The 21905-nt window shown below is 39.6% G+C and overlaps 2 protein-coding genes across 9 annotated transcripts in view; one reads left to right on the top strand and one right to left on the bottom strand.

The window, feature by feature from the left end:
* The window catches only part of CEP70 (centrosomal protein 70), a 77414-nt gene that overhangs the window by 51322 nt on the left and 4187 nt on the right, over positions 1-21905 (top strand). For 7 of the 8 annotated variants that reach the window (XM_061167695.1, XM_061167688.1, XM_061167693.1 and 4 more), the window contains 5 exons: positions 8334-8439; positions 17329-17499; positions 20880-21026; positions 21186-21354; positions 21708-21822. In XM_061167695.1, the coding sequence (XP_061023678.1) occupies positions 8334-8439; positions 17329-17499; positions 20880-21026; positions 21186-21354; positions 21708-21822 (708 nt within the window). The remainder of the gene's footprint in view (positions 1-8333; positions 8440-17328; positions 17500-20879; positions 21027-21185; positions 21355-21707; positions 21823-21905) is intronic. The other variant, XM_061167696.1, reaches the window with a different exon arrangement.
* ESYT3 (extended synaptotagmin 3) overlaps positions 789-21905 on the bottom strand; it is an 88135-nt gene continuing 67018 nt past the window's right edge. Inside the window, exon 23 of the mRNA XM_061167687.1 lies at positions 789-2437. Coding sequence (XP_061023670.1) covers positions 2416-2437 — 22 coding nt within the window. The 3' untranslated portion in view covers positions 789-2415. The remainder of the gene's footprint in view (positions 2438-21905) is intronic.

The following is a 21905-nucleotide window of genomic DNA, read 5'->3' as shown; positions in this document are numbered from 1 at the left end:
GACAGCTGCATTTCCTTTTTCTTTATGGTAACACATGCCACAGTGAAAGGCAAGTATTCTGGCCATCCAGGAATTACATATTGAGTTAAGATAGTAGGGAAGGAAAACTAAAAAATAAAAGAGAAATGGAAGGTTCAGAAAGGTTGCATTCATTCATTCAATTAATACTTTTTCCCTTCCTACTATTGCTTAACATTTTAGGTACTTATAGTACCTCTTTTTTGGAGAAGGCAATGGCACCCCACTCCAGCACTCTTGCCTGGAAAATCCCATGGACGGAGGAGCCTGGTAGGCTACGGTCCATGGGGTCGCTAGGAGTCGGACATGACTGAGCGACTTCCCTTTCAGTTTTCACTTTCATGCATTGGAGAAGGAAATGGCAACCCACTCCAATGTTCTTGCCTGGAGAATCCCAGGGACGGGGGAGCCTGGTGGGCTGCCGTCTAATGGGTCGCACAGAGTCGGACACGACTGAAGCGAGTTAGCAGCAGCAGCAGCAGCACCTCTTCCTATCTGTTTGGCATTCTAGATACTGAAATTACAGTGATAAACCAAAGAGAAAGGTTCCTGTTCTCATGAAGCTTATGTAAAGGGCAATGAAAAAACATAAGACAATTTTGATATAGTATAGGTGAAAATGTGTTAGTTGCTCAGTTGTGGCCAACTCTTTGTGACCCCATGGACTGTAGCCCACCAGGCTCCTTTGTCTATGGGGATTTTCCAGGCAAGAATGCTAGAATGGGTAGCTATTCCCTTCTCCAGGGGATCTTCCTGACCCAGGGATTGAACCTAGGTCTCCTGTATTGCAGGCAGATTCTTTACCATCTGAGCCACCAGGGGAGCCCATATAGTGTAAGTACCAAAGGTAAAATAGTGTGAGGGTTGCTATTGTACAAGTTTGGACAAGAGGTGGTGGTGACATGGTCAAAGGTGGCAGGAGTGGAGGTGGTAAGAAGTGTTTGGAATATTGGAGGTAGAACTTGGTGATCAGACTTGGTGATGGATTGATGATGGATTAGGGGTATAGGCAGTTGAGGGGGAAAAGATTAAGACTCAAAAAGATAAACTTAATCAGGACTGACTTTTAGTCCTGAATAATGAAGTACTTGTTGGAACATTAACTGAGATAGGAAAATTGGTTAAGGAGCAGCTGAGAGCATATATTCCTCTTATATGTAAGGTGGACAAAAAGTCAGAGGAGAAAGTGTAGAGGAGGAAAACTTCACAACCTTCTTAGGGTCTCTGGCTGGGCCTGAAAATTAAACTGACACAGATTAACATGAAAAAAGTATAAATTTATTTAATGTAAGTTTTACCTGACCTGAGAAGAAATGAAGACTTGAAGAAACAGTTAAGCCTGAGCATTTTAATACTAGGTTTGATGAAGAGTGAGTGGAAAGTTGGAAAATGTAATAGTACAAAAGGGTATAAGCTGAGGGTAATGAACTGGGGAAAGTTTGGATTTCCCTTCTTCAGAGACAAAGATGCTTATTTGTCCTGGGGTACAAGGAGGGCAACTTGTTATCCTCCTTGAGGGTACCCTCACATGAGGATCTCCTGGTCTGCTTCAGGGAAAAGGGGGGAGGTCAGAGAGTTCTTCCTGTACGTATCAATTCTCAAATTCCTTCTGTTTAAAACATTTCTTATGTCAAAATGACACCTTTTGTTTTTGTTTTGGCCACACCATGTTGCTTGTGGGGTCTCAGTTCCCTGACCAGGGATTGAATCTGGGGCAAGGCAGTGAAAGCCTGGAATCCACTAGGCCACCAGGAGCTCCCTTAAAATGGCATATTTTGGAGTGGCATGTCTTGATCCCCTTCAATGGACTTTTATTGACTTCAGTGTAAGTGTATCAGTGAACATACATACACACATAAATGCTTACACATATATTCATAGAGATACTTAGTCATTCCTCATTGTTTGCAGATTGCATATTTGTGAATTTGCCTACCTGCTATAATTTCTTTTTTATTTTATTTATTTATTTATTTTTTTTATTAGTTGGGGGCTAATTACTTCACAACATTTCAGTGGGTTTTGTCATACATTGATATGAATCAGCCATGGATTTACACGTATTCCCCATCCCGATCCCCGCTCCCACCTCCCTCTCCACCCGATTCCTCTGGGTCTTCCCAGTGCACCAGGCCGGAGCACTTGTCTCATGCATAATTTCATTTTAATTCTCAAATAAGTAGTGGTGACACTTGCACAGTTATTCATGGACATGCCCAGTATACACATTTTCAGTTATTCAACAAGGTGATACTCTCCCCGCATTTCCGCTTTCATGATGTAAACAGTTGTTTCTGTTGTCACATGCCACTTGTAGTTTTCCATTCTTTGCTTTTTATTGGTGATTTTTCCAAGATGGTCCCAAGCATGGTGTTGAAGTACAATCTAGTGTTCTGTTCATAAGAAGGCTGTGATGTACCTTACAGAGAATATATATGTGTTAGAGAAACTTCATTTAGACATAAGTTATGGTGCTGTTAGCTATGAGTCCAATGTTAATGAAGCAACAATATTAAAAAAGATGTCTTTAAACATTAACACACATAAAACAAGGTTATATATTCATCAGTTGAGGAAAATGTGACCAGAGAGGCATGCAAGAACCTGATCCTATATTTCCCCTAGGAGCAGTGGTTCAGTCCTCACTAATTCAGTGTATACAGTAACTTTATTGCATATAACTGCCATGAATAATGAGAATTTACTGTATATATATTTTTTGTTGTTTGTGCTGTTGTTTGTTTTGTTGATTTGTGCTGTGATTTTTAGAGTGACTTTTCATTATTAGACTTTAAAATTGTGATTTAGAACCAATCCTAGCTATATTTTTCGTTGAATTTTGAAGAAATGATTTGTGTTTTTAGAAATTTATATTTGGAATTTAAACTTCTATAGTATCTAGATGTGAAACAGAATTAAGAATGTTAGATAACTTGCCCATACTGCACAGGTGGCATGTGGAAGAACTTGGAAAGAAATCAGACCGACACCTAAGCATTTGAACTCTCAAGCTCACACTAATAATAATTAAAACCAAACAAAAACCCAATGGGGAAAAAAAAACTTTTTTAATGTAAAACTTCAAATTTTTATTTTTTGCAGGGGCAGAGGTAGAATTTTTTTCAAAGAACTACTGATGTTAAGGAAATAATTAGAAATAAAAATCTGTCAACCCAGTGAATATTCTCTACATGTGTAGGGAAAAAAAAGAAACAGTTTTATATAACAGTTGGAATAAATATTGAGCCAGACTGCGATGTGCATTAAACGCAGTATGCTATAGAGATTGCAAAGACAGAAGGAAATCTCACCCTTTAATTATATCTTGTGACAAGGGGGAAGTTACAACTTAGAGCCAGGATCCTAGGCTAAGCTTCAATAGGGAAAAGGAGACAAGGCACCCTCTTCCTTGATGTCCTTATTTCAAAGAGATGGTTCTAAGGCTCCCAAGACACTGCTCATTTTAAGCAGGAGGCTTATTTAAATTTTAACAGAATCTACAAACTTAGAAAGGATTTACAACTACAGGTTTTCTAAAGGAAATGCTACAAGAAAAGGAGGGGAAAGTCTCTTTCCGTTTTATAACCAGAGAAAATTAAATTTTTTCTTTAGATCTGTATTTACTTTTCAACTACTCGATCTTCAATATCAAATGATATTAATTTAACGTGTGAAAGCTTGTTTGAGCTAATATTATAAGCAAGTTGGTTATGAAGTTCTGTTGCTAGGAAGTAATCAAATGGATCTGCCATTGCAAGATAGCCAAAGGTACTACACTAATTCTATTTAATTTTTTCAGTGGTATTTATATTTTGTTAGAAGGAAATAAAATCAGAATCTTACCACCTACGTGTTGAGCTGGCAGAAGTTGAGGTGGTCAGTTAGAATAAGCCAAGCAAATTAATCATCAAGGCTTTATTCACTTACTTCAATAATATAAACAAGAGGCCAAAGAGAAAAGAGCTGGTTTCTCAGTGTTCCATTTTTCCCCCATGAAATGGCACCCAGCAAGTGTCAGTCAGTGACATGGTGCATAGATGACTCCTGTGGCCTCATAGGCTAGGGAGAGGGCATGATGTGGAAACATACCTGAGTCAGAGTGAAAAGGTGTTTCAGTTAGGGCTCCCCATCCATCTCCCAAATAGGATTCCAGAATGGGGGTCACCATGAGATTCTGAAAAGGCTTCAGCAGTCACAGTTAAAAGCTATAAAGTGTCTGCACATGGAAACTTAGGGGGATGGCTATCGAAAACAGGAGATAGCAGTGTTTTTAAGTTGGAAGGACAGTTTTCTGGATTTCCCAGACTCCACAGAGAAACATATCTATTGCTGCTGGCTATGCGGAATGAGTATCTGCTAAGTATGTGAAGAATTCCTTAGCCATTTTAGGGGATTTTTATGGCCTTCAGGTTCTGCTCACCACTTTGGAGACTACAAAACAATCCTGGAATATTTCTAAGTGCAGCATAGTCTGGTCAAACACAGGTTCCTAAAACACCAACTAAGTCAAATGCAATTGGAAAGTAAAAGAATGATTAGATTAACATAGTAGTTGCATTGTTTTCATGTGATTTTTTTCCCCCCATGGTAAAAGGAGAATAGTATAGATTTTGGAAAGGGGAAAGCTTTGCTAGTATGTAGGCACCTGCCCTTTCAGCTCTGTTTTAAGACAATTTAAAATGAGAACCTGTACCCAAGGCTCCCTCCCTGAACCCCAGCATTAGACAGACTGGAGGCTGAAGGCAAGTTGTACTTCTTTCCCCACCTGTTTTAACCTTGGCTTCTTTGGCCAGGAGCTCAACTTCCATCTTTGTAGTCATGGCATCCTCAAGCCAACATTTCTGTTCTGTTGGCTATGGATTTTGTAATATTGGAGACAACCTCAAGACATACTTGAGCTGTTTAACTTATCTCGAGGCACCAATTATTATTTTTTGTTAGTTGTCTAGTTACATAGTTGCATTAGTTTTTAAATACTCTGATTTCTAACACTTTTCTCCTGACCGCTATTGTTTTCACATGTGTGATTTTGCCGAATTCAAAGGTTTTCAGAAGTATTACGCAATGGCAAATATTTACTGTGAGACTAGCTGAACCAAAGGTCAGTTTCCCATAAGTTCCTAGATTTTACTAATCCTTAACTTCTGTAAATATAGAAAAACAGTGGGATTAAATACATTAATACATGTGAAGTGTTTCGAAGAGTACCTTCAGAGAGAAGGTTCTCAATAAATACTAATTATTATCACCACCAGGCTCCCAGATATGTTGTCATTGTTATTAAATTAAGGGTATCTCTTAATTTACCTAGTTAATTGAATCACATTTCATTTCCCAGAGTGACTGTAGCTAGTACATTCAATGACACGTTTAGGTTACTGTCCTGGCAACTAAAATGTTGTATATCCATAGTATAATGTTAATCACACTTGTAAACAGTTTGTTGAGAAGTTAAACTTTTTCACCTGAATGCAAGGTTAATATGTAAATTCAGATATGTCTGTTTACTTGTAGTCCTCTTAGAGCGCTGTTGGCTTTTCTGTGTTACTTTTGTTTTCTAGACAATATGCTTTTGGCACTGCTTTTAGGCAAAACTGTCAAGTATATTAATATGGTAAATAGATGAGAAGTCAAATGGAAACTATACAAAAAAGATCTTAATGATCTGGATAACCACGGTGGTGTGACTACTCACCTACAGCCAAACATCTTGGAGTGTGAAGTCAAGTGGGCCTTAGGAAGCATTACTACGAACAAAGGAAGTGGAGGGGATGGAATTCCAGCTGAGTTATTTCAAATCTTAAAAGATGATGCTGTTAAAGTGCTGCACTCAGTGTGCCGGCAAATTTGGAAACTCAGCAGTGACCACAGGACTGGAAAAGGTCAGTTTTCATTCCAATCCTAAAGAAGGGCAATGCCAAAGAATGTTCAAACTACCACACAGCTGTGCTCATTTCACATGCTAGCAAGGTAATACTCAAAATCCTTCAAACTGGGCTTCAACAGTATATGAACTGAGAACTGCCAGATGTACAAGCTGGATTTAGATAAGACAGAGGAACTAGAGATCAAATTGCCAACATCCGTTGGATCATTGAAAAAGCAGGAGAGTTCCAGAAAAACATCTACTTCTGCTTTATTCACTACACCAAAGCCTTTGTGCGGATCACAACGAACAGTGGAAAATTCTTAAAGAGAGAGGAATATACCTTACCTGCCTCTGGAGAAACCTATAGGCAGGTCAAGAAACAACAGTTAGAACTGGACATGGAACAGAGTGGTTCCAAATTGGGAAAGGAATATGTCAGGGCTATATATTGTCACTCTGCTTATATAACTTATATGCAGAGTACATCATGTGAAATGCTGGACTGGATGAAGCTAAAGCTGGAATCAGGATTGCCAGGAGAAATATCAATAACCTCAGGTATGCAGATGACACTACCCTAATGGCAAAAAGTGAAGAAGAACTTAAGAGCCTCTTGATGAAGGTGACAGAGGAGAGTGAAAAAGCTGGCTTAAAACCCAGCATTAAAAACATGAAGATCATGGCATCCGGTCCCATCACTTCATGGCAAATAGATGGGGGAGAAATGGAAACAGTGACAGATTTTATTTTCTTGGGCTCCAAAATCACTGCCAACGGTGACTTCAACCATGAAATTAAGACGCTTGCTCCTTGGAAGAAAAGCTATGACAATCCTAGACAGTGTATTAAAAAGCAGAGACATCACTTTGCTGTCAAAGGTCTATCTAGTCAAAGCTATGCTTTTTTCAATAGTCATGTATGGATGTGAGAGTTGGACCCTAAAGAAGGCTAAACGCCAAAAAATTGATGCTTTTGAACTGTGGTGCTGGAGGAGACTCTTGAGAGTCCCTTGGACTGCAAGGAGATCAAACCAGTCAATCTTAAAAGGAAATCAGTCCTGAATATTTATTGGAAGGACTGATGCTGAAGCTCCAATACTTTGGCCACCTGACATGAAGAGCCGACTCATTAGAAAAGACCCTAATGCTGCCAAAGATTGAAGCAGGAGGAGAAGGGGACGGCAGAAGATGAGATGGTAGGATGGCATCACTGATTCAGTGGACACGAGTATGAGCAAACTCCAGGAGCCTGTGAAGGACAGGGAAGTGTGGCATGCTGCAGTTCATGGGGTCACAAAGAATCAGACACAGCTGAGCAACTGAACAACAAAATAAGTGAAAAATAGATTGGGAGGTCTTTGTGTCTACTAGAGGAAAGAGGTTGACTTTTTATCTAGAGTTAATTCTGTTTATTTTTTTTTGGACATATGTCCTCCAGAGAGCACAGAAAAATAGTTGAGTGAATATCAAGGGGAATACATGTGAGTGGAGGAGATAATTATAGTGTGGTAATAAGAGATGACGTTAAGAAAGAAGTCAGGAGGAATATTGGATTAGGACTGACAGCACGAAGTTCAAATGCTAACATATGGAGATTAGATTTAGTTCACAAAGCAAAAAACAATGGGAAAGCTATTGTTTTTTAGTAGGAAAATATTTTACGAACAGCAAGTCAGGCTTATTAATGAGTGAGTCATGGAATCAGTTTAATGGGTCACGGTTCCACAGGAAACTGATAGGCATACTCAGATTTAAGATGTTTAATTTGAAGTGGGTTTAATAAGAGACTTTTTTCTAAGGCAGGTGGTGGGGGAGAAATGTCTACTACACTTGACTTGTAGAGCTATTTGGATATCTCTAAGTGGATACACTCATATGTTTTTAGCTTTTGGACAGAGACTCTCCCTTAGAGTTCTTAGCCACCTGGGACAGTGGTCTCTTGAGTTTTCATGCCCTCTTGATTAGCAGGTTTCACTGTTGTCTTCTCTTTGGCACCAGTGGACTATGAAGAAGGAAGGACCAAGCTCTCTAGTTCTTGCTGTTGCAGTGCCCATACTGTTTGCCCTACCCACTGTTTATTGATGCCCTTACAACATCAACCTTGGAGCACCTTGGAAGTTGTTTTCATTCTTTATTGTAGTTCTTTCCTATTCTGTTCTTTGTAAGTGTTGGGGAATGGTTATAACTTTTCATCATCAGTCTAATTCCTTTTGTTTTCAGGGATTCCTTCTATATTGTGTCTACTGAAAGGGTCTTCTCACTTTCTAGTGACAATATGGCTTAAATTAAAAATGTATATATGATTATATGCATGTGTATGCATGCACATACACATATGTAAAATGACAGAGTTAACGGGAGGGTAGCTGGATCATTGGCTCATTTTGTCATCTTAATCCACTGTTTAGTAAAGCATATGTATTATCTTAATTTTTTTCCCCCCTTAGATTACAGAATATTATCAGTCAAAAAAAGGCTGAGGACAAAGAGGGAAAAGATGAGCCCAGCAAAGATAACCAGCAACAGGCTCTGATTGACCAGAGATACTTCCAGGTATTGCTGACAAAAAGACTGGTGTTTTCAGTGAACCTTGGTTAAGAATCACAGTATAATAAATTATCAGTAAGGAAAACTTGTATCCTTTATTTGCATGTGCTTAGTGTGTCTTGTCTTGCCATGACATACCTAATTGCTAGAAGTTGGTACCTTGACTTAGAATTGTCCCTTGAAAAGAGACTTTGGCCTAGTTCAAAGTAGGGCAGTAAAAACCTGACAAGATTTTAATAGATACCATAATCCTTTTCTTTACTCTCCGTGCTAAGCCATTTCTCTTGTTTCCTTTTCTCTCTTTTTGTTTTTGCTGTTGTTGATACTGTTATTATATAAGTAAATCTACTTCTTAAGGTCGTTATTATACTTTTGAAAAATTTGTATGTTTTGTCCACCTGAAACTTAATTTTCTTTGTGGTATGATATAGTGATCTAACCTTACTTGATATATAGACCATCTATTATTGAGCAAATGAGCGGTTAAGCCTGGTAGTTTACTGACTGAACTGGGCCTGCATTCATATTTTATTGGGCCCTTACAGGTTTTTTTTAAACTTTGAATTAATTACTAATTTTTTTAATTAAGAGATTTTATATAAGTCCTTATTTCTAGTTTCTCTTAAAAAGTCAAAGGATCTGGCCACAAATTCCTGCATGGTGGTTCCCAGTGCAGGATTAGGCCTGGTCCCTGTCATGCATGGCCGTGTGCTCCTCAGTCAGCCCAGTACCGTGCCATCCTTGCTTCACTTGTCTGTGCTCTTTCTTGGCTTCTGTAGGCATTTGAGTTTGCAGTTTCTTCTAGACCATTCTTTCTCTGCTTTATTGAAATTGAAATGTTTATCCTCTACCATATTCCCTTAGATGCATAGATTTATTTCTAGACTCTGTAGTGTCTCATTTCTATACAAATTTCTGTAGTTTTATAGTCAGCTCTGATACCTTCTGGGGTATTCTTTTAAATTTTTTTCTTGTATATATTTTTAGCACATTTGTTCTATATGAACAATGTCAACTCAAAAACAGATCCCACTGAGACAGCTGAGATTGAATTAACTTTTTAGATTAATATTTGGAAAAATACCACATTTACAGTTTTGAATCATCTCACTCAGAAATATGTCTCTAATTTTATTTGGGTCTTTCTTTGTACCTTTTAATAAAGCTTTATATCTTTTTAAGTTTGGCTCTTGCATATATTTTGTTCTGTTTCCTAGGTTATCTAGTTATCTTATAACTTTTATTGCTATTATTAATTGGGGCCCTTTTTCCATTATATTTTTTAATTGATTGTTGCTGGTTCTTTGTACATCTCTGTGTTGATATTATGTCCAGGCACCTTTGTGAAAACTGTGGGGTTTTTTTTGTAGTATAATTGTTTCACAATGTTGCATTGGTTTCTGCTGTACAATGAAAGGAATCAGCTATATATATACATGCATCCCTTCCCTCTTGGACCTCGCTCCTACCACCCCCCACCGCCACCCCACCCATCTAGGTAATCACAGAACACCAAGCTGAGAAAATACGGTAAAATGTTAACAGTTATTGAATCTCAGTTTATATGGGTATTTGTGACTGAGCCACAGGGTGTCCACATATTTGGTCAAACATTATTCTGGATTCGTCTGAGAATACTTATGAATGAGAGGAGAAAATCTCTTTTCTCTATACCTGTTAATAAGGACCACCACAAGTGGTTTGCTTAAACTGTCAAAGCTAGTAATATACCTTCACTGTCATACCTCAGGGGTATATCTGCTCTCCATGTTATATACCTCAGGGTGTATCAGCCCCTATGTTACAATTTAGTTCACAGGGATCTTGATCACTTTTCCCTTCTATAAGATATTACACTGGCCCATTATATTGATGATAGTATGCTGATTAGACCTACTGAGCAAGAAGTAGCAATTATTGGTATTTGCATGTTAAAGGATGGGAAATAAATCTTAACAAAAATGCAGGGACCTTCTACCGTAGTGAAACTTCTAGGACTCAAGTGGTGTGGGCATGTCAAAATATCGTGTGTAAGGTAAAGGATAAGTTGTTCCTTGGGCCCCTCTAACAACCAAAAATGTGGCACAGCACCCAGTGGGTCTCTTTGCATTTTGGAGGTAGCATATTCCTCCTGTGATGTGTTCCTCCTGCCGCATTTACTGAGTGATCTGAAAAGGTGCTAGTTTTGAGTGTGGCTCAGAACAAGAGAAGGCTCTGCATCGGTCCAGGCTGCTGTGCAGGCTGCTCGGCCATTTGGGCCATAGGACCCTGGAGGTCCATGGGGGCTTAGACTGTCCTGGCAGACAGGGATGCTGCTTGGAGCCCCTGGTGGCCCCTGTAGGTGAGTTGCAAGTCAGATCCTTAGAGTTCTGGAGAAAAATCCTGTCATTCTTTGCAAATAACTACTTTCCTCTTAAGAAATAGCTCTTGGCCTTTTACTGGGTCTGAGTAGAGACAGAAGACTTAACAGTGGGCCACCAACCTACCATGTAACCTGAATTGCCCATCATGAACTGGTTGTTATTTGACCCACCAGCCATAAAGTTGGATGAGCACAGCAGCACTCCATCATTGAATGAAAGTGATGCATATGAAATGGGGCCTGAGCAGACCCTAAAGGCACAATAAATTACATGAAGAAGTGGCCCAAATGCCCATGGTTTCCCATTCTTGCTGCACCACCTTCTCTCTCCCTGCCTGCACCTATGGCTTCAAGGGGAGTTCCTTATGATCAATCAACACAAGAAGAGGAGACTTAGGCCTGGTTTACAGATGGCTTTGTGTAATATGTAGGCACCACATTAAAGTACACAGCTGCAGCACTATAGCTTCTATCTGGGGCATCCCTGAAGGAAAGTAGTGAAGAGAAATCCTCCCACTGGGCAGAACGATGAGCAGTGTACTACTGCACACAAGGAAGGAAAGGAAGAGTGTCTAGAATACAAGAGATCCCTTAGGGCATCATTTAGTGTTGCCGTGCCTTGTGATAAAGGTCAATGGAAAACTCCCAACAGCCTGGTCCAGACCTTTCAGAAATGAAGATTTGAATTACACCAGCAAGTAAAGAACCAGGAGCATCTGAGGTGCTTGTTGAAGGCAGATGTAATAAATAATAGGTAATGGAAGAAAGTAGTGATAAATACCAGCTGTGACCATATGATGACAACAGAAATGAGGTTTGTACTTGTCATGTGTATTTCTTCCTTCTTCTGTTATGTATATGTTCATATATTTATGTGTGTATATATATATTTATGTTTTTCTGTGCATATATTTGTAAATACACACATGGCAAGTGTTTTTTTTTTTTTTTTTTCTTGCTCTTATTCTCTTGCATAATGATTTTATGTCATATTTGAGTATCCAGCAAATTTGGGAAACTCAGCAGTGGCCACAGAACTGGAAAAGGTCAGTTTTCATTCCAATCCCAAAGAAAAGCAATGCCAAAGAATACTCAAATTACCGCACAATTGAACTCATCTCACATGCTAGCAAAGTAATGCTTAAAATTCTCCAAGACAGGCTTCAGCAATATGTGAACCATGAAATTCCAGATGTTCAAACTGGTTTTAGAAAAGGCAGAGGAACCAGAGATCAAATTGCCAACATCCGCTGGATCATCAAAAAAGCAACAGAGTTCCAGAAAAACATCTATTTCTGTTTTATTGACTATGCCAAAGCCTATTGACTGTGTGGATCGTAACAAATTGAAAAATTCTTAAAGAGATGGGAATAGTAGACCACTTGACCTGCCTCCTGAGAAACCTGTATGCAGGTCAAGAAGCAACAGTTAGAACTGGACATGGAACAACAGACTAGTTGCACATTGGGAAAGGAGTACGTCAAGGCGGTATATTGTCACCCTGCTTATTTAACTTATATGCAGCGTACATCATGTGAAATGCTGGGCTGGATGAAGCACAAGCTGGAATCAAGATTGCCGGGAGAGATATCAATAACCTCAGATATGCAGATGACACCACACTCATGGCAGAAAGCGAAGAAGAACTAAAGAGCCTCTTGATGAAAGTTGAAAGAGGAGAGTGAAAAAGTTGGCTTAAAGCTCAACATTCAAAAAACTAAGATTGTAGTATCCGGTCCCATCACGTCATGGGGAAACAGTGACAGCCTTTATTTTCTTGGGCTCCAAAATCACTGCAGATAGTGACTGCAGCCTTGAAATTAAGACACGTGTTCCTTGGAAGAAAAGCTTTGACCAATCTAGACAGCATATTAAAAAGCAGAAACATTACTTTGCCAACAAATATCCAGCTAGTCAAAGGTATGGTTTTTCTAGTAGTCATGTATGGATGTGAGAGTTGGACTATAAAGAAAGCTGAGTGCCGAAGAATTGATGCTTTTGAACTGTGGTGCTGGAGAAGACTCTTGAAAGTCCCATAAAGTGCAAGGAGACCCAACCAGTCCATCCTAAAGGCAATCAGTCCTGAATATTCATTGGAAGGACTGATGCTGAAGCTGAAACTCCAATACTTTGGCCACCTGATGTGAAGAACTGACTCGTTTGAAGAGACCCTGATGCTGGCAAAGATTGAAGGCAGGAGGAGAAGGGGACAATAGAGGATAAGATGGTTGAATGGCATCACCGACTTGATGAACATGAGTTTGAGTAAACTCTGGGAGTTGGTGATGGACAGGGAAGCCTGACGTGCTTGCTGCAGTCCATGGGGTGGCAAAGAGTCAGACACGACTAAGGGACTGAACTGAACTGAATTTTATATCATAGGTTTTTTTAATGGTTACATATTTATTTATTTATTTTTGACTGTTGACTGTGCTGTGTCTTTGTTGATGCACCTGGGCTTTCTCTAGTTGCAGTGAGTGGGGGCTACTCTCTAGTTGTGATAAATGGGCTTCTCATTGCGGTGGCTTCTCTTGTTGTGGAGCACAGACTCTAGGTGCTAGGGCTTCAGGGGTTGTACCACGCAGGTTCTAGAGCACAGGCTCAGTAGTTGTGGCATGTGGACTTGGTTTCCCCGTGGCATGTGGAATCTTCCTGGACCAGGAATTGAACCTGTGTCCCCTGCATTGGCAGGTGGATTCTTAACCACTGCACCACCAGGGAAGTCCTATATCATTGTTTTTAAATTATAGGATATCAAGTTATCAGGATATCGATGAACAATGCAGAGAAATAGAAGAAAACGACAGAAGGGGAAAGACTAGAGATCTCTTCAAGAAAATTGGAGATATCGCAGGAAGATTTCATGGATGGATGGGCACAATAAAGGATAGAAACAATAAAGACCTAATAGAAGCAAAAGCAATGGCAAGAATACACAGAAGAACTTTACGAAAAAGATCTTTATGACCCAGATAACCACGATGGTGTGGTCACTCAGTCAGTGCCAGACATCCTGGAGTGTGAAGTCAAGTGGACCTTAGAAAGCACTGCTGCCAGTAAAGCTAGTGGAGGTGATGGCATTCCAGCAGAGCTATTTAAAATCCTAAACGGTGATGCTTTTAAAGTGTTGCACTCAAAATGTCAACAAATTCGGAAAACTTAGCAGTGGCCACAGGACTAGAAAAGGTCAGTCTTCATCCTGGTTACCAGAAGGGCAGTACTAAAGAATGTTCAAACCACCAGACAGTTGCACTCGCTTCCCATGCTAATCAAGTTATGCTCAAAATCCTTCAAGCTAGCCTTCAGCAGTACGTGAACCGACAACTTCCAGATGTACAAGCTGGGTTTAGAAAACGCATCAAGGAGAAGAGTAATCATCACTTTAGGACTTCACCTCCTTTTCTGACAAAGGGGTTTTAGTGCATTTTTGATTGTATACAGCATGGTTATATCATGTTAGGTAATCCATGATCTCATTTGTTATTGTGTGTATTTGGAGATTAAGTATGTTTTAAGGCAAACCTGATAGCTCAGCTGGTAAAGGATTCTCCTGCAATGCAGGAGACCCTGGTTTGATTCCTGGGTCGGGAAGATCCACTGGAGAAGGGATAGGCAAACCTACTCAAGTATTCTTGAGCTTCCTTTGTGGCTCAGCTGCTGGTAAAGAATCTGCCTGCAATGTGGGAGACCTGGGTTCAATCTCTGGTTTGGGAAGATCCCCTAGAGAGGGGAAAGGCTACCCACTCCAGTATTCTGGCCTGGAGAATTCCGTGGACTATACAGTCGCCAAGAGTTGGACACAACTGAGCAAGTTTCACTTCACTTCAAGACAAACCTGTGGCTCAGATGGTAAAAGAATCTGCCAGTGATGTGGGAGACCGGGTTCAATCCCTGGGTTGGGAAGATACCCTGGAGAAGGGAATGGCTACCCACTGCAGTATTCTTGCCTGGAGAATTCCATGAACACAGGAGCCTGGTGGGCTACAGTCTATGGAGTCTCAAAAGAGTTGGACATGACTGAGTGCCTAAAGCAAAGTGTATGGGTGTCAAGTTGACAAGGGGTGAACTTGTGATGGTTAATTTTATGTGTCAACTTGAATAGGCTAGAGGGTACCCAGATAATCTGGTCAGATACTGTCCTAGGTGTGTCTATAGGGTGTTTCTGGGTGAAATTATCATTTGCAATGGTAGACTGGGGCAAAGTAGATTGCCTTCTCTACAGTGGGTGAGTCTCATCAAATCATTTGAAGGCCTGAGTAGAACAAAAAGGCTAAGGAAGAGGGAACTTTCTGCCTGCCTGACTGCTTTTGAGCTGGGACATCAACTTTTCTTTTTTCCTGCCTTCAAATGTTGAACTGAAACATTGGCTCTTCCTGGGCCTCAAGCCTGTGGGAATCCAGACTGGAACTGTATCATGGGCTCTTCTGGGTCTCCAGCATTGCTAACTGTAGATCTCAGGATTTGTCACTCCTATAATAGAGTGAATCAGTTCTTTATAATTAACAAATACATGTACATATGCACACATGAGTACACATCCTGTTCATTCTGTTTCTGGTGAACCCTGACTATATAAATAGTATTTATTGTTCATAGTCTCTTTATTTTCATTTAAGGAAATTTCATCAAAATTTTCCTGATGAAAAATTGGGAGAAAAAGTTATTTAAATCTCCATCAAAATTTCAATCTCTCATCCAGTTCAAAGCTTCTGCTTAATGCTTACTTTATTTTGTGCCTGCCCTGTACTTCTCCAAATAAGCAGTGTGGCAAGGGATTGTGATCTGTTTCATTATTTCATTGGTCCCCTTCTCTCCTAGTCCTCTGCTGTATCTGGCTTCTTCCACATTGGCAGTGAGGGTGGATGTTGAGTGAGAATAGAAAGCAAAAGAGTAGAATCTTTCTTGACTGGTGCTGATGTAATCTAGCACTGGTGCCCTTTGTGTGGCTGATGACCAAATACTGCCTGTTTTTCTCTTATCATAGAATGTGTGTGTGTGTGTCATTTTTTCCAATTAACCTCTTATGAATGCCTCTCCTTCTCTTGTTCAGCTGACACTCCCTTAAAGGCCTCCAGCTACATGTACTTTTTTTTTTTCCATTGAAAGCAAAGCTTGACTGTCTTCCAGTGTCCTTGGTCACAGGGTATATTCTTACCTACCATAAAGTAAAAAGGCAAACTTCTCTTGTTGCTGCTGCTTCTCCTTATTCTAGTCTATCTTTGTCTTTATCACTTTATTTTTGCTGTGTAAACAACCCTCCTAAAACTTAATGACTTAAAATAACAACCCTTTTAGTATTACTGTGTTTGAACAGCTGAGCAGTTCTCAGCTGGGCTCCTTCATGCACCTGCTATCAGGTACAAGTCAGCTAGGTGGCTCTGGAGTTGAATGGATATCAGGGTGATTGGGTTGACTGGGCCATGTGTCTTTTATCATTCACCATTTAGCCTGGGCTCTTCCACAGGGCATCATCATCATCTTAGTCGCTCAGTAGTGTCCAACTCTTTGCTACCCCATGGACTGTAGCCTGCCATGCTCCTCTGTCCAAGGGGCTTCCCTGGTAGCTCAGAGGGTAAGGTGTCTGCCTGCAATGCGGGAGACCTGGGTTCGATCCCCAGGTCAGGAAGACCCCCTGGAGGTGGAAATGGCAACCCACTCCAGTACTCTTGCCTGGAAAATTCCACGGATGGAGGAACCTGTTAGGCTACAGTCTATGGGGTCGCAAAGAGTCACACACGACTGAGCAACTTCACTTCCACAGGGCAGAAGAACTCAATAGGAGAGAGCAGAAATAATCAAGGCCCCTTGAGTCTTGGACGCCAAACTGGTACGCCTTTATTTCCTTTTCTGTCTACCAGAGCAAGGCCCAAGATTGCCATAGATTCACGGAGTAGAAAATAGACTCTATTTCTTGATGGGAGAACCTGCAGTGTCATATTGCAAAGGTGAGAGCACAAAGAAAGAGAAAAATTGCAGTAATTTTTGCAAACAATCTGCAAGGTATAGATACACACTGCTAGCCATATATGTAATTCTCCTTGGTTCACCATCACCCTCATGGAATGGGGTTGTGCTGTGATCTTCTGGAGATCAGCTCCCTGCTCTCCCTGTTCTGCTGCCCTTCTTAATTTCTGGTGTGAGGGAGAGGGAGAATAAAGACTATATTCCTGTGCTCATTAGTAATTTAATGAAGGGGAATTATTTTTTCCATTAAAATGGTATTCAAAGTAGAGTTTAAATGTAATAGAATCAAAACATTGAAATGTATGTTCTAAGCCAAACAACAACTACTTGTAAATAAACATCAGAAATCAAATTCTCGGGAGACCTGTAGCTTTCTATGGGGAAGAAGAAAAGAGCATTTTTCACTCATTCTGTACAGCCCTTTGAAAGACACTTGCCTTGGTGAATCCTGTCCAGTGAATCTCTAACTCAGAAAATGATGTTGCATTGATACACAAGCACTCTAACATAGATCACTCTGATAGGACTGTGATAAACTTTTCAACTAAAAATGCCATCTTTTTTTAAAGGTATTGAGTAGCATCAATTCAGTTATTCATAATCCAAGAGCTCCAGTAATAATATATAAACAGAGCAAAGGAACAGCCCAACATTTTAATAGAGATCTTGTTCAGGATTGTGGATTTGAGCATCTTGTTCCTATAATAGAAATGTGGGCAGATCAACTGGCTTCCTTAAAGGTATGTGGTTGAATACTCTTTACATGATTTGAAAATATATTGGAGTCTGTGGGCTTTATATACTTTTATTCTCAATCAAAGTTTTATATTTGGTATGCTTTTACCATAGTTTTTTTCTTTATAATTGTACCTTGTTGATGAAATGTTGGTTAATGAAAGTGTCATTGTGTTGTGACTTCCAGACTTTTACAAATTCTGGTGGTACTAGTTGTTTAGTACATTTATTTGACACTGAATGTGTTGCCTTGAATTGCTAATTTTTAAAAAACTATCAAAATGTCATACTCTTCCTCCTTCTTAGCAAATGCTGCTGCTGCTGCTACTAAGTCGCTTCAGTCGTGCCCGACTCTGTGCGACCCCATAGACGGCAGCCCACCAGGCACCCCCGTCCCTGGAATTCTCTAGGCAAGAGTACTGGAGTGGGGTGCCATTGCCTTCTCCGTCTTACCAAATGAAAGGTTAACAATACTAATATGTGAGGTCTAGGTGTTAATTGTGCTTGTGCTTAGTCACTCAGTCATGTCCAACTCTGCAACCCCATGGTCTGTAGCCCAATAGGCTCCTCTGTCCATGGGGATTCTCTAGACAAGAATACTGGAGTGGGTTGCATGCCTTCCTCCAGGGCATCTTCCCAACCCAGGGATCGAAAGCAGGTCTCCTGCATCTAGGTGTTCAGTTCAGTTCAGTCGCTCAGTCGTGTCCAACTCTTTGCAACCCCATGAATTGCAGCGCGCCAGGCCTCCCTGTCCATCACCAACTCCTGAAGTTTACTCAAACTCATGTCCATCGAGTTGGTGATGCCATCCAGCCATCTCATCCTCTGTCGTCCCCTTCTCCTCCTGCCCCCAATCCCTCCCAGCATCAGGGTCTTTTCAAATGAGTCAACTCTTCGCATGAGGTGGCCAAAGTATTGGAGTTTCAGCTTCAGCATCAGTCCTTCCAATGAACACCCAGGACTGATCTCCTTTAGGATGGACTGGTTGGATCTCCTTGCAGTCCAAGGAACTCTCAAGACTCTTCTCCAACACCACAGTTCAAAAGCGTCAATTCTTTGGCGCTCAGCTTTCTTCACAGTCCAACTCTCACATCCATACGTGAACACTGGAAAAACCATAGCCTTGATTAGATGGACCTTTATTGGCAAAGTAAAAATGTCTCTGCTTTTTGATATGCTATCTAGGTTGGTCATAACTTTCCTTCCAAGGAGTAGGCGTGTTTTAATTTTATGGCTGCAATCACCATCTGCAGTGATTTTGGAGACCAAAAAAATAACGTCTGACACTGTTTCCACTGTTTCCCCATCTATTTGCCACAAAGTGATGGGACCAGATGCCATGATCTTAGTTTTCTGAATGTTGAGCTTTAAGCCAACTTTTTCACTTTCCTGTTTGTCACTTTCATCAAGAGGCTTTTTAGTTCTTCTTCACTTTCTGCCATAAGGGTGGTGTCATCTGCATATCTGAGGTTATTGATATTTCTTCCAGCAATCCTGATTCCAGCTTGTGCTTCTTCCAGCCCAGCGTTTCTCATGATGTACTCTGCATATAAGTTAAATAAGCAGGGTGACAATATACCGCCTTGACGTACTCCTTTTCCTATTTGGAACCAGTCTGTTGTTCCACGTCCAGTTCTAACTGTTGCTTCCTGACCTGCATACAGGTTTCTCAAGAGGCAGGTCAGTGGTCTGGTATGCCCATCTCTTTCAGAATTTTCCACAGTTTACTGTGATCCACACAGTCAAAGGCTTTGGCATACATAGTCAGTAAAGCAGAAACAGATGTTTTTCTGGAACTCTCTTGCTTTTTCGATGGTCCAGTGGATGTTGGCAATTTGATCTCTGGTTCCTCTGCCTTTTCTAAAACCAACTTAAACATCTGGAAGTTCACAGTTCATGTATTGCTGAAGCCTGGCTTTGAGAATTTTGAGCATTACTTTACTAGCGTGTGAGATGAGTGCAATTGTGCGGTAGTTTTAGCATTCTTTGGCATTGCCTTTCTTTGGGATTGGAATGAAAACTGACCTTTTCCAGTCCTGTGGCCACTGCTGAGTTTTCCAAATTTGCTGGCATGTTTAGTGCAGCACTTTCACAGCATCATCTTTCAGGATTTGAAATAATTAGTGAGTGTTAAATAAGTGGAGGACTAAAATAAGAAGTTGAGAAAATTAAGAACTTCCTGTGTTTCCTTCTGTATTCTAGAGTTGCACTGTCTAATACAGTAACCACTCAGCCACATGTAGATTTTGATCACTTGAAATATGATAGTCGCAATTGAAATGTGCTGCAAGTATAAAATTACACACCAGATTTAGTAGAAATAGTATGGAGATGATTAAAAGATAATTTAAATAGATGATCTGTTGATACTGTTTTGGATATATTGGGTTAAATATATTAAAACTGTCACCTATTTCTTTTTACTTTTTTAACATGGTTACTAGATAATATTACTGTGACACATACTACATTTCTTTTGCATGACATAGTTTTAAAGGGCCAAGCACCAAGCACTGTGCTATGTGTGTAGTTGATGCCCAGTAAATATTTGTTTATTGATTGACCAGTCTTAGACTTCTAAACTTCCAGGATCCCAGCTCCTTGTGCACAGTTTTATACAGATTAGGACAACATATTTAGGCCGGGAAAACAAGTAGGCTGTCATGAAAATTAAGTAGAATTACTTTTTAGGCATCTTTTCGAATTAAATTTTTTCTTGGAGCTACATACATGGATGAATCTTGAAAATATCCTAAATGAAAAAACCTGTCACAAAAAGTCATATTGTATGATTCTGTTTTTTAATGAAATGAAATGAAATGCTCAGTATAGGCAAATCCATAGAAAAAGAAAATAGATTAGTAGTTACCCAAAGCCTGGGAGTGAGAAAGAATGGGGAATAAGGGTTTCTTTTTGGCATGATGAAAATGTTCTAGAATTAAGATAATTGTGATGATTGCACATTTCTGTAAATGAGACTACTGAATTACACACTTAAAGAGGATGAATTTTATGGTATGTGAATTACATCTCAATAATAAATCTGTTACTTAAAAAATCAAGGGCAAAATAGAAAGGACAAACTTATTTTTTATTCATCAATAATTCAAAATAATTACTTAAATAATAGCATATGTTACTAATAAATAACATACAATTACTTTAAACATCCAGATTCCAGATAATCAGTATATGTATAATGTTTTCTGTAAGGCCTGAAGAAAATGAATTAAACAGACTCTTTTAAACAGGTAATGGTATTTAAAAAAAAATACTGATGATGGTTAATATATGTATTACATCTGCTTGGATAATTATATTTTATTAATGTGATTATGAAAACTTAAAAAATCCATAATGGCATATTATTTCTTTTGTTATGAAGGATTTATATAAGTCCTTGAAAATACTGTCTGCAGAACTGGTGCCTTGGCATAATTTAAAGAAGCAGGATGAAAATGAAGGTGTCAGAGTTGAAGATCTGTTGTTTATAGTAGATACCATGTTGGAAGAAGTTGAAAATAAGGCAAAGGTAATACTACCCAGTACTTATATAGATATTCACATTTTAATGTGAAATTAATGATATGGATACAGATATTCTACTATAACTCTTTCTCTTTTTAAAGTTTTTATTAAAGATTTGGCATAATTTTAAGATGTAAACTTTTTCTTCCTCTCTTTTGGGCAGGACAGCAATATGCCAGACTTCCACATTTTGCGAGCTATTGTTTCTCACTTCCAAAAATTATTTGATGTTCCTTCTTTAACTGGGGTCTATCCTCGAATGAATGAAGTTTATACTAGGCTTGGAGAATTGAACAATGCTGTGAGAAACCTCCAAGAGCTCTTAGAACTAGGTAATGACCCATTTTCATTTTTGGCCCCCCACTTAATAGTGATTATTAAAGTCTGACTCTCTGCGATCCCATGGACTGTAACCCACCAGGCTCCTCTGTCCATGGAATTCTCCAGGCAAGAATACTGGAGTGGGTAGCCATTCCCTTCTCGAGGGGATCTTCCCGATTCAGGGATTGAACCTGGGTCTCCTGCATTGCAGGCTGATTCTTTACTGTCTGAGCCACCAGGGAGGCCCCATTAATAAATCAACAAAAAGTAGGTAAAAAATTTAGGGTAATAGAAACATAGCATTTGATTTAATGATTTTTAAAATTCCCTTAAAATATTCTGTCCTTTTATTTCTCTTTTGCAGATAGTTCATCCTCATTGTGTGTGCTGGTAAGCACAGTTGGAAAATTGTGTAGGCTGATTAATGAAGATGTGAATGAAAAGATTATGCAGGTATTAGGACCTGAAGACCTTCAAAGGTATTTATTTTAAAAAGGTTGCAAAGTATTGTCCAGAATGTTTGGAGTGGTAAAATTAAAGATTTTCAAACTCCGTAAGTTAT

The sequence above is a fragment of the Dama dama genome, chromosome 19, assembly GCF_033118175.1.
Source record: "Dama dama isolate Ldn47 chromosome 19, ASM3311817v1, whole genome shotgun sequence".
NCBI lineage: Eukaryota > Metazoa > Chordata > Mammalia > Artiodactyla > Cervidae > Dama > Dama dama.
This window is presented reverse-complemented; position numbering and strand designations above follow the sequence as displayed.